At 35.2% G+C, this 13,745-nt stretch overlaps 1 protein-coding gene across 49 annotated transcripts in view; it reads left to right on the top strand.

The window, feature by feature from the left end:
* TRDN (triadin) overlaps window positions 1-13,745 on the top strand; it is a 419,844-nt gene that overhangs the window by 107,261 nt on the left and 298,838 nt on the right. For all 49 annotated transcript variants that reach the window (XM_031012505.2, XM_055391701.2, XM_055391743.2 and 46 more), the window contains one exon: window positions 13,525-13,584. In XM_031012505.2, the coding sequence (XP_030868365.2) occupies window positions 13,525-13,584 (60 nt within the window). The remainder of the gene's footprint in view (window positions 1-13,524; window positions 13,585-13,745) is intronic.

Raw genomic sequence — 13,745 nt, 5'->3', positions numbered from 1 at the left:
AAATTTTCAAATAATAAAAGTACCAAGTAAATTATACTAGCACGTGAATTTATATTAATACAATGCCATGTTGTTGCTGTTGTTTTTAAAATATACTTCATGTGCTTTCTTTTTGGGAAGGGCTCAAATCATTCTACAGATATTATGTCTTTAATCCTAATGTTTGAATTCATTCTAGATTGGTCAGCCAATTCTTCAACAATCAGAACATTGAAGCTCACTCAGTTGAAACCTATTTATATTTGTACTTAGGAAACTAATGTCTCCTTACTGTTCTCTTTCCTTTTTTTGGTTCTTAATTCCTTTGATCATAGAAGTTGGACACAGCTCTTGAGTATGGATTGACTAAGCGAACCATGACTGAACTGGCTCTGTGTTTCTATCTGCTGAAGGTTAAACAGAAACTCAACTGGTTCCACACCATTTGGGTCCCTGCTGTTTTTTTCTTGCAGACTGTGCTATTAATTTAATAACAGTGCTGCTGGAGTGGAGGTAGTAATGCAGATGGCACCATTTGCATTTTGGACCTGGCTATATTAGAATTCTGATGTCAAAGACTGAGCAGTGGGCTGTAGAATGGGTTTATTAAACTAGCAAGTCTTCCATAATTAAGACAGTGAATTTGGCTGAAGTCTAAAATAAATTTCTCAAAGACTGAGCTGGAGATTATTAACCTGAATATATTTCTTGAGTAGACCAAATATGTTTTGTAAAAGTAACTATTTCTCAAGAAAGTGAAAGTAGAGCTTCAGTTGTTCCACACTGAGCTGGAAATCAGAGAGAGCTTATGTTTTCCACAGTTTTTTTGTGTGAATATGAACAAAAGATTTCACTTTATTGCTTAGTTTCCTATCTGTAAATGAGGTAGACTAATGCCTGCTCTTTATTCTCAAATAGTTCAGTGAAAATAAATGTTTTGCTTTACAACTGCTCTTGTATGTGGATAAATACTGTTTTCTGTATGCCATGTTCCATGTCAGTTATGGTTGTATGTGATGGATAGTTAGGAATTTAAGTTATTATCAAAGCATTTTGAACCCTTAGAAGAAAAGATAAGGTATTTGAAAGGTAGTAGTAGTCTGTGATGATTATAAATGAGTCAATAAATATCTGAGTCTAAAAAGATTCATTATGCTCAAGCTGGTGTGTTTTGTGGGATGACAAAAGATTTTCGTTATGGTGGAAGCTAGATCACATTCTATTTCTCTATAGTTTTTTTCCCCTTCAAGGGACAATATGATATTCTAAAAGGTTTTAGAAGCATGGAACTCATTGGGAGAGCCTTGGGAGTCTACACCTATATAATTGACCCATCAAGTAGGATCCAAAAAAAAAAAATCACACAGAATATGTAATCCCACAGGATATGTGTTTCTAAAACAATTCTATATTAATATGCTAATTGATTTTATAGTGTCAAATAATGAGTTTCAATTCTGACTCTTTTTCTTAAGAAATTAGGTACTTTTATAGGCAACCACATTAAATAATTTTACTTTATCATATCAAGCTAACTTTTATTTCTACTTTGTCCCTCTGTTTATTTTGTTTGATATTTTCCTCAGGGAAGAATGCAGCAGTTTATGGAGCTAAAGAATATGCCTTTTAAATGTTAACCAGGCAATGAATACTTATTATGTTTTTAGGACACAAGCTCTGACATGTTAGTTAAGGTTTACCTTGAACTAAGTTAACCTTGGATTTTTTCCCATAAAAGAGGTAGAAATTTATTTTATTTTATAAATATAATCAGAATACTGTATGTGACCTTGTATTGGTCACATACAGTACCTCATAAAAGAGGTAGAAATTTATTTTATTTTATAAATGTAATCAGAATACTGCATGTGACCTTGTATTGGTCACATACAGTACCTCATAAAAGAGGTAGAAATTTATTTTATTTTATAAATATAATCAGAATACTGTATGTGACCTTGTTCTGAATTTATATAGTAATATAGTGGAACATTACATTTGCTTAGAAAAAACTTCCAACCATAATTTAACATTTTTTGGGTTACCACATATCATTAACTAAATTGTGACTCATATAAATGGCCCCTGGGGAACAGGCAGAATGAGTTAACCACAATGGAGTAGTTTTGAGTACCAAGCAGAGTGCTCTAGTACAAGTTACCTCCAAGAACGCTGATTCCACATTAGGGTGATGGTTTCAAATTAAAGTTTTTATAGGTCAAAATGATCTTGCAGAATATAATCATATTTAAAACTATATCCAACAATGGATACCCATGGTCAGATGTAGGTCCACATGTGGAATGATAAGAAATGTTAACCAGTCTTCTCTAGCAGTCAACAGTCTGAGTTTCCTTTGTAATCATAAATAACTCTGCCTCCAGATGTTTTAAATAAAAAGATATATACAGACTAACTTCAAAGAATTAAAGAGAATGTTATTTGTCATAAATAAAAGGTCCAAGTCATGATTATTAAAGAACATTTCCTTTACCCGTGGTAAATACTCAGATATTCTAATTAATAAATAAACTAAGAGCATGGTGTGTGATTTTCATAAAGGGTAATATTACCATAACCTTTTTATACTTTTAGAAAGGTCTTTAATTAAATTATCTGGGTTAGAATCCAAATTTGGTAACTTCTGGCTATGTGTCCTTGGGCAAGATAATTAATCTTTCTTTGCCTTTATTTCCTCATCTGTAAAATGGGGATAATAGAGTTGTCATAAGGATTAAATAATTATGAAATGTACTTGTAAAATTCTTAAAATAATTATTGACTAATTTTAAACAGTAACTATCAGTTAATTAATTAATCATCCTAACCACCTCTAACTGGATGAGAGTCCCTTACAGTTTTCTTATCTGAATTCCTTTTTTCTCTATCTTTAGTATCATTTGATATCTGTCTGATCATAGGCTGAACAAATATAAGATGTGTCATCCCAAGTTCCTGTAACAACCCTAAACTACTTTTACTGCCTTGTCAGTTCTATATTTGTGTTTCCCTTCTTAAAAATTTAATATTGTATGAGTGTTTATCTACTATGGATGAAATACTGTATATAATTTTTTATGTCTAATATTTCACTTAATCTTCATAGAACAATCTAACACGGTAGATATAATTCCATTTAAACTAAGAATACGTAGGTTTACCTGCATTCAATCATTGTGTCAAGTTTAGTAATTTGTAGAGCCACATTTTTGCCTGTTATCTCTAACGTAAGAACATGTGGCTTTTCCAGTATATCCTATATCCAATTTTCTTTCTTCTTTTTGTTCTTTGTTGCCTGCTGAGTCTGTAGCACCAGAATTTGCTCATAGCCATAGGATCTAGAATTTGTCTCTGAAACCCTGTGGTTAGAACCTTGCTTCCTGCTGGTTGACCTCACTGATCTGCTTGCATTTGTACATATCTATCAGTTCCTAGATACCATCTCTGTTCTCTTCCCATCAGTCTGTGTGCCACGTAGCCTGATGTGGGCTTACCTAATTCTAATAGCTTACCTGTATAGTAGACACCATATAAAGATGCATAGACTGTATGCATCTTTAAATCCCGTTTCTACTATTTTCAGTCTTAACACAACTGAGAAATGAGATGTGGCAGTACTTATCTTGGTAGATGTGTCAGATGGCTTGTCATAGGTGTACTAGTTTTCTGTGGCTGCTGTAACAAATTACCACAAACTGGGCCCACCTGAATAATCCAAGATAATCTCACCATCTCAAGATCCTTGACTTAATCACATTGCAAAGTCCATATATATATGTAACATTCACAGATTCCAGAGACTAGGATATAGTTATGCTTTAGAGGGCCATTATTTGGCCTATTCCACTGTCTTTTCAATAAATAAACTTCAAATCACCAGATCTAATTACTTAAACAGCATCGTGGAGTCAAAGGATTACTTAAAGGCCCCATTTAGAAAGAAGTCTTGACAAGCATGCATGCCAGTCAGAGTTTAGAGGGACTGATAATTAAATATAAAAATACAAGTTTTTTTAAAAAAACTTTTAGATTCAAGGGATACATGTGCATGTTTGTTACTTGGGTATGTTGCATAATGATGGGGATTGAGCTCTTCTAGTGTGTCCATCACCCAAATATTCAACATAATACTCAATAGGTAATTTTTCAAGCCTCACTTCCCATTCCAGTCTCCCCATTTTTTGAGATCCCTAGTGTCTGTTATTTCCATCTTTATGTCCATGTGTAGCAATTGCAAGTGAGAACATGCAATATTTGATTTTCTATTTCTGAGTTAGTTCACTTAGGATAATGGCCTCCCGCTCTATCCACGTTGCTGCAGAGGACATAATTCCATTCTTTTTTATGACTGAATAGTATTCCACGATGTATATATACCACATTTTCTTTACCCAATCAGCCACTGATGGACACTTGTGTTGGTTCCATGACTTTGCCACTGCGAATAGTGCTGTGATGAACATGTGAGTGCAGGTGTCTTTTTTATATAATGATTTTTTTTCCTTTGAGCAGATACCTCATAGTGGCATTGCTGGGTCAAATGGTAGTTTTATTTTTACTTCTTTAAGATATCCCCATCCTGTTTTCCATAGAGGTCGAGTGAATTTACATCTCCGCTAACAGTGTGTAAGTGTTCTCTATTTTATGCATCCATGACATCTGTTGTTTTTGACTTTTTAATAGTAACCATTCTGAATGATGTAAGATGATATCTCGATGTGGTTGTGAGTTGCATTTCTCTGATGGTTACTGATGTTAAGCAATTTTTCATGTTTGTCAATAGAAAGATAAAAGTATTTAAAGATAGAAACCACAAAATGGCAAATATTACCAAGTTTACAGTTCATGGTAGAAAAATAGCAGCATTATCACAAAGACTTTTGTATATCTTCAGATATCAGCATAGCAAAAGTAAGATGTAAAGTTACTATGCTTATGGAACTCAGGTTTATGAACATTTCTGAAATTTCAAAATTTCATTATTTGAGAGATCAGAACAAGTCAGAATAACTATTAATTTTGCTTTTTCCTTAGGCAGCAAGATGAGTTCTTTTGTTTTTTGGTGGTATTAAAATTTTGTTTTGTTTTTGTTTTGCTTTTCTTACTATATGTGAAGAGCTTAGTCACCTTGACAATAGAACACAGTTTGTGTATGGCCAATGTAGTGCCATCATTCCCTTAAGATATAAATTCCTCATTAAAAATGCATCTTTAATGTGCACATATCTTAAATAAAATCTTAAGAATGTCGTGAATATCCTGAGTATTTTCTTAATTGGATAATCCCTTAGCATTTTATTTAAGCCATCAACTAATTTAGGATCCCATGTGGTTAATTAATTTTGATATTTGAAAAGGCTGAAAGTATAGAATATAAAGTCTCTGAGCCTTCTTATAAAATTCCCACCTGACTTTACACAGGTAACTAACAGACTTCTTTCATCTAATGTATTCAAGCCCATATTAACATCTATTGCAGAAAATGTCTTCACCTGTCTGTGTTCTTTGTCCTAATGACTGACATCACTGTCCACCCAAATTATTCATGCTAAACATCTAGAAGCCATTGTTTCCAGGGGTGGTACTCAACCCTGACTGCACTTTAGATCACCAGGATAGCTTTTAAATATATATCTATGTTCATACTCCATCCTGGGGCCATTAATGTTTGAGAAGTAATGCCAGGGTTTGGGCCTAGCTGCCCTAATGATTCAAATGAGTAGCCGGGGTTAGAATCACTGTCTGTTGAACTCATGGCTTAGAGTTCAAATATATCCCACAGTGGTTTCTTTTGACGAGCCAGTGTTTTAGATAATGAGCAACTGGATGCCTTTAAGTGGGGCCTGCACCCTCTGTTTACGACAGTCTCCACCACTCCCTCTTTCACCACTGGGGTACCTGTTAATTTACCTGTCTCATCTATGAAGGCATTTGAATTTTAGTTCCTGCCATAGACTTCTTGTTCTCTTTCAACACCAAAGCTTGTCCCTGCCATAGACCTTTTGGTCTCTTTCAGCACTAGAGCTCAACCCTACTTAGCTCCTCTGTACTATAATTTAGTCTACTTTCTCTCTTCTCCAACTGCTATCTTCTCCAGAATCATCTCTCAATTAAATTGTGACAGTCACTTCTTAACTGATTTCCCAGCATTAACCCCTCAGATCCATGCTAATCCAGTCACTTACGGGCTTAAATCCATTTGCTGGTGCCCCAGTGCTAAGAGATAAAAGTGACATTTTCCAATCTGGCATTTGATCACTGCTACCCCTACAGCATTCCAGCTTCGTAGTTTATCACGTCTTCCCTGTTCTGCTACCTCCTTACCAAGCTTTCTCACAGATACAGCCTCCTCCTCCCTGCCACCCTTAGCACTCCAGATCCCACTGATGCCCCCTGTACTGCAGGCAGGCTGAGCTGTTGAGTAGTCCCTGAGCAGGCATTGTCACTGTCTCATAACTGTTCACTTTTTTTGTATGCTCTCTTCTCTCCAGCCATCAAGCCCTTCCTGTGTAGTCCCTCGGCAAAAGCCTGCTTATTTCTTTGATTCTCATATGGAGTGTCAGTTCCTTTAAGAAGTCCCCACTGCTGTTCTTCACTGGGGGCATTTAAGCACTTTGTCCATGCTGTTCCACCCCAGCTTTTGCTCTTCCAAGCACTTTGACAACATATTTTAATTGTGGGTATATGTCGATCTAACTAACTGAGGGAGGGAACTATGTTTGTCTTCATGTATGTTCTAGGGCAGCCTTGCCACTCCCTTTTATGATTCTGTTTTGTTATCCATGAACAAAGGGATATGGGCTCATAGTCTTCTCGGGTTTTCACCAGCTCTGAATTTGTATGCTTATATCAAATTAAAAATCATTCTAACATCTAACAGTACCCAACACACTCAATAAATACTGAAATAATGATTTAATTTGTGAATGAAGTATTCTTCTGTTTTGTTAATCTCTACTGGATTCCTACAGACAACTTTGCATTTGACATTCCTACAGACAACTTTCCATTTAGCTTTAATTAAGCCATTGTAATTTAAGTCAAATTTCTGTGGTTAATGGCAATGAACAATTTCATAGTAAAACAAAAACTTTCTGTAATATGTAATCTGAAAACACCCACACTGAAACAACAAAAATTATAATAATACAGATAAATATGGATGATTTGGAAAAATGCAAAAAAAAAAAAAAAAGAGGAACCGCACCCCCACAATCCAATTATCTGGAGAAAAATAGTAATGTATTTTTAATTTTCCTCTGGCTTTGCCCCCCATGTAGTTATTTGTTTATTGTATATTGCCTTATTTTTTTGCAATTGTGAATTTTATTGGTGATATTAGATAAGATTTCGTCTTCTATTTAACTAATAAACATGTCAATTTACTTGTAGAACAGAACAAATCAGAAAAGACAGGAACCCAGTGGTAAACATATAACTAAATATGTGAACTTTTTCCAAGAAGGCTCCTAGACAATAGGACGGCCCGGTAGGCAGGCAAAACAGTAGGTTTCTGCTACATCCACCTGTATTGTCAGGTGGTTGGGTGAAAAAGTGACCTCAAAAATGGAGAAGTTTACTTAACAGAAATGTATACTGGAGAGACAGCATATGGTCAGCTTCAGAGTGGGCTAGACAGCGGGAATAGGGTATATTCTGGCAGGCAGATAGTGTAAATGGAAAAAGTGGTCACAGCCACTAGGTGATAATACACATTCACTTATTCACAGTACCTACTTTGTGCCAAACACCATACTGGGCACTACAAATTCCATGATGAATAAGATCCAGTTAATGATAAATTTGAAAGAGTAAATACACAATTATACCACGTGTAGTAAGTACTTCACAGAGATGTCCTCGAGGAGAGATGTAGTTTGGGGTTTGGCAACCTCAGTTGTTGAGTAAGTCTGTCTGCAGTTTTCTGGAAGGACCTCAGAGGAATTAGTGGTTTTTGGTTCAGGTGTGGACTCTGAAACTTAACAGGGAAGACACAAAAGCTAAGCTGAGGTCAGTCCTCAAGGAACCAGGTGGGAACTTGGTTCAAGGGCTGCAACAGAAGTCTAATTATTACTATTATTATTAACATTAGCCTCAATATTACCTTACTGAGGCTAGAAGTCCAAAGTCAAGGTTTGCACAGGATGAGTTTTTTCCTGAGGGCTGTGATCTGGAAGAATCTGTTCCAGATCATGGAAGAATCTGTTCCATGCCTCTCTCCTGGCCTCTGGAGGTTTGCCGGCAAGCTTTGGGGCCTTGTAGATGAAGTTCTCCAATTCCTGCCTTCATCTTCAAATGATGCTCTCCCTGTGTCTCTGTCTTTTCACAGGATATGCATTCCCTCTGTGCATATCCTTCTCTGGACCCAAATTTCCCTTTTTGTAAGGGCATCGGTCCTATTGAATTAGGGACTAGCCTCATGACTTAAACTTGGATTGTCTCTGTAAAAACCTTATTTCCAAATAAAGTCACATTCTTAGGCTCTGGGGCTAATGACTTCAACATATATTTTTGGGGAGACACAATTCAACCCATAACAATATCATATGCACAAAAAAATCAAAAGAATGTTTTTAAAAAGGGTGATTCAGAATAATAACACTGATTTGTCTAGAACTCCTTCAGTTTTTGGGAAACAATTGCAGGACTGGGGTCATAGGCTGACAAGGGATTTAGTTGATGGTGAGGCTCAAAAGTCAAAATGCAATCAAATACATTAAAATGTATTTAAATATCCTGAAGCCCTTTATAAAAATGCTCTTAAAGCCCACAAATTCATTTAGCCATCCTGTACTGTATAAACTTTTACTTTTGTCTTCTCTTAGCTGCACTTCATTAACTCCTTAAAGTACAAAATATATTTTCTTTCCCTCTCTGGCAATCGTGAAAAATAAACCTGGACAAGGAAACCAGAAGAGTGTGCACAAAGCTATGCATCACAGTGTCCATAGTGAATGTTCACTTATGAGAAAGCGATTACAGTTCTTACTATGGCTATGTAGCCCCAGGAGAAGGGGAAATTGTCCATACATTTAAATTGAATTTGAAAATAAAACTAATATTTTAGAATTATAAAATATCTTTTGTGATTTAACGCGTAAGTATCAGATTAGCTTTACAACTTTGGGTAATTTGCCTAATCTTCACTTTAATAGGTAAATGAAAGTACTTTTATTATGAAAAAGAAGTATGTGCACTATTGGAAGGTAGATCACAGATAATGTGCTTGGAGAATTCGATCAGCACATTTTGGCTCATGAGAACAAGTTTATAGTCTGCACAGAACCTGGGACAGACAGGGCTGCGTAGTTTTGAAGGAGAGTACTGGTTTAGCAATTAGATAACTACATTCTTTTCCTGGTCTGTCACGGACTCTTATGAGCATATTTTCTTATCCACGGACAAAGAAGTTCAGGGTAGTTACTTCTTATATTCCTATCAGCTCTGAAATTGCATGCTTATATTAAAGTTAAAATAATAAATTCTTCCTTTAGGAAAAATGGATAATATAATATTTAAGATTTTTAACTCAATATTGCATTTCTATTAAGTTCATGATTGTCTCTTAAAAAGCATAGAGATCATCTTGCCTTACCACAGAACTGAACTTCTACAAATTAGCTACCAAAAATAAAAAAGAAACATACACACAAAGACATACACACTAACCAAGAGATCTGGCCTTATTGTTTAATGGTGGCTGAAACAGAATTTTTTTAAGGGTTTAAAATGAATGTGTATCATGCTCTTTCATAAAACATTACAAATTAAAATATAGATATATATGAATTTTATGAAGCTGTTTGAAATGTTCACCTACTTAAAGTCTATAGAGTATTTTAGCACTAATACCTAACAAAAAAGCACAAGAAATGTGAAAATGAGAGGAATTAGCTAAAAGAAAAATCAGTAAAATTTATTACAGGTAATGATGCTCCTCAAAGATTTTTTCTGTTAATAATGAAAAGGTGTAATGCTTACCTGATTATCCATCTGATTTTTTTTTTTTTTTTTTTGGTTGGGTACTCAAGATCAGTCCTGTGCAGTAGTCTAAAGTCAAGTATGTTCTAGAGTTTGGTTAAATTGATTTGCTAGCCATCAATTGAAGAATGTAGTAGCCTATACAAATCAGTACTTTACAAATTTTGGCATTACAATTTTTGATTTTCAACCTAAGAACAGGACGATTAAGTAAAGAACTCTGATATCCTGGCTCCCATGATTTGACCCCAAGGGAGTGTTTTCCCTGTTTAAAAAACAAAAACAAAAACAAAAACAAAAACCACAGGGTCAGGCAGATTATGAGCTCTGATATACTTGAGAAAAAGACATAGTCTGCCTGGTGACTGCCAGGGTCAAAAACAAAAACACAGAGCACAGCTTGGGGAGGGCTGGAAAGGGGCCAGATGGGAGGGTGAGAGATGTGCTTGGGTCCAGTTGAGCTGAATGTTCTGGTCAGGGAAAGGTCAGAGTCTGGGCAAGGGCAGGAACAGCAGGCCCATGCCAACTCAGATGCCAGACATCAGGGCCATTCCAACTGGTGGATTCCATTTGTTTTTAATTATCAGCATACCGAAGGGACTTTTGTTTCTTGTAAATAAGGATGACAAACAAATTAAACTCTAGCAGGTGCAAGAAGCTTATTCTGTCGTGAGCTAAAAACTGTCCTGGCTAAGATATAACTTGCCAAATAGGGCTGGTGACAAGGAGGTACTCTTCTTCCATATGAAAACTCCTGGTTGTGGGATCTAAGCAGAGACGCTCAAGCGAATGCAGCTGCTCTATCAGGTGATTTTTATTTTAGAGTGATTACCAAGGCAGTTGCTGATTGTTGCATTGCTGTGTTGAAAGTCATTTCAAAACTTGGTATTTGAGCAGTCTTGCCAAAGTTTGAAGTTTCTGTCCAAGGAGCTTCAGTGGCTGTCTGCCATTATGAACAGCTCCCTAGGGCCCAAGGGTCCAGCTGCTTCACTAAGAAGTGTTGTGATGCCATTTCTGAGGGGGATAATAAAATGCTAGCATACAGTACAGGGTCTGTAAATCAACACTTCAACTGGGAGGAACTGGATTTCTCCCTAGGGTAACAGGAATGAGGCATTAATATGCTAATTTCAGTCCGAATTCAGTCCCTTTGCTCTTTTGATTTTGTGTTAATTCTCCCATTTATGCCTTTGCACACGTCAATCTGAAAATCCTTTAGTGGAATGGACAACCAGCTGTCCAAGGTGGGTGAGTCCTCATTCCTTACAGAGACAGAGACACAGATTAGGTGTTCCCCTGTGGGTCTTTCCAATCAGGGCTCTGAAAGCACAGCTTATCTCACACAAACTTGGTTCCCCCTCAGAGAAACTTTAAAAGACGCTTTGTTTTTGCCAAGATTTTCTCTTGGTTTTCTGCTTAATTAATAGGGATTCAAAGGAACCAAAATAAACCATTTGTGGTCACTATGAATAGTGATTTCCTTGCCTTATTTTGCGAGCTATTTATATTGAACTGAGTAGCTAATAAACAACTAAAAGAGCCACTAAATGTGGAAAAAAATAATATCTCAATGTTTTAAGCTGAGTTTTTTTCTCCTTTTTCTCATTAGGTTTTGATTATTTGAGAAATTTCAATAAATTGTCAAAAGTTTCACATAATTGGAAGCAAGCAGTGTCTATTATAGCTCTACCACATCATCCATAAATAGAATTTAACTAGACGATAAAACTGGCTCTTAAAATATTTTAGAATTTCACTTATTCAAAAATATTAGAGTCCACTATGTGACTGAGACCTTGTGATGACCTGGAAATGTAAAAAAATAAAATAAAATAAATATGATGTAGCCCCTAAGGATTTCATTTACTGAGTAGAGATATTAACAATATCAATATTATTATTGAATTGCTGAAATATAATTATGTACATGGTGCAATTGGTGAATGGAATAAGTAGAGATCAAAGAAAATGTTACAGAGAAGGAGGCATTTGAACCAAGATGAAAGAGTGCATGGAATAGGGAAAGGAAAATGAATGAATGTGGGTATGGTAATTCTAGGTGGAAGACACATACAGGCAGAGACATAAAGGCATCATGAGGGCATGTGGTGTGCTTGTGGAGCTACTAGCATTTAGTTATAATGAGAATATAAAGTTCAAGGAGAAATTCTTTGTAGATGACATTGGGTTGGTAAACATGGGGTTGGTAAGCAAATGTCAGATCACTAGAGCAGTAAAATATTTTTATTTTGATATAGCACCCACTATGTGACAGATATACTAAGCAGTGAGGAGGCACTAATATTTGTAACAGAGGAGTCAATGATATCGAATTTTCATGTTAGAAAGGTTAATATGAGACATAAAAATCTAAAATCTAAAGGTTCAAAAGAGAAGTCAGGATATTATAATATTGTGATAAGTATAATAATATGCCCAAAAGAAACATCCTGCTTCAACTTCTGAATTGGAAATTGGTCTCTTCCCCTTTTCCCTCCTAATCTCTTACTAGGCTAATTTATTCTCATTTCTCGTACTCTTAAATGTCATTTCTGCCAAGGGCTCTTCCCCTAACAAACAGATTAGATTAGGTCATTTCATACATCAACATTCCACCTTACACATTTTCTTCATAGCAATTCGACTCCCTGCAGTTACCCACCTTTGTAATTATTTGCTTAGCATTCACTAATCATTAGCTTACTGACATCATGGCGACAGGAATGAACTCTATCTTGTTGAGGAGAGTCTTTAGCACATAGCAGGTGTTCTTTCTATATTCTTGTATAAGTAAATGATAGTTAGGGAAAATAATATTGGATAAAAGAAAATGAGGAAGAGGAATATTAAAAAGGCATGATTGAAAGAGCATGGTGAATGAATGAAAAGGAAAAATAAAAGAGAAAGACAAATTGGGATGAGTCTCATGTTTCTAGCATGGATAATGAATAAGAATTATGACTAAGGTATGGGGTAAGATTATGACTTAAATTTTAGTCCTGTTGTAATAATGGAGGAGATCACTGCTCATATTAAATTAAATTTTATTTTTGTTGAAAGATTTGGTATTTTATAGTCTTATTCCAGTATATTTTTTAAAACATTTAGTGTAGAATGTTTCTGTAGAAGATTAACACATACTGTTTAGGTTGATTGTTCTTTGCTTCAAGATCAGAAAATTATGTCTCTATATTTTCATCCTCATATTTCAAGCATTCATCCAATATCAAAGCCGGGCTCCTTTGGCATATGGCATAATAATTTTTTAAAATTTTCCAATTATTTCATTTAAAGATTTGGAAAAGCTGACGGGGGTATTCTTATCTTTGCAATCAGACTTGGTTTGGGTACTAGTTTGTGCTTGGATATGAAATAAAAATAGAAATAAGAAATAAATCTGTAATTATGTTGAAGTTTAAACCTCTAACTACATAAAATCTGAATCCAGTTAAAGAAAGATTTCTAAAAATAGAAAATAAATTTTGACATCAAAAACTGCCATGCAAACATCTCCTCATTTATTCCTGTTATTTAAATGAAAACTATTTATCTGTTTCTTTTCAGTTACACACAAAGAAAAAGAAAAAGAAAAAGTAAGAGAAAAAGAAAAACCTGAAAAGAAAGGTATGAAGTTACTTTTATTACTGTTTAACACACTGAGTCCTTTCCCATTGACTTCCTACTCTTTACATTCAGATTCTAGATGACCACGACGTTTTACAAATTAAATTAGGATTATTTTCTCAGAATAGAATCTGAAAAAAGGAATTTCTGGATTGAGAGAA

This window comes from Gorilla gorilla, chromosome 5 (assembly GCF_029281585.2).
Source record: "Gorilla gorilla gorilla isolate KB3781 chromosome 5, NHGRI_mGorGor1-v2.1_pri, whole genome shotgun sequence".
NCBI lineage: Eukaryota > Metazoa > Chordata > Mammalia > Primates > Hominidae > Gorilla > Gorilla gorilla.
Note: the sequence above shows the minus strand (reverse complement) of the source record. Positions and strands in the feature narration are given on the sequence as shown.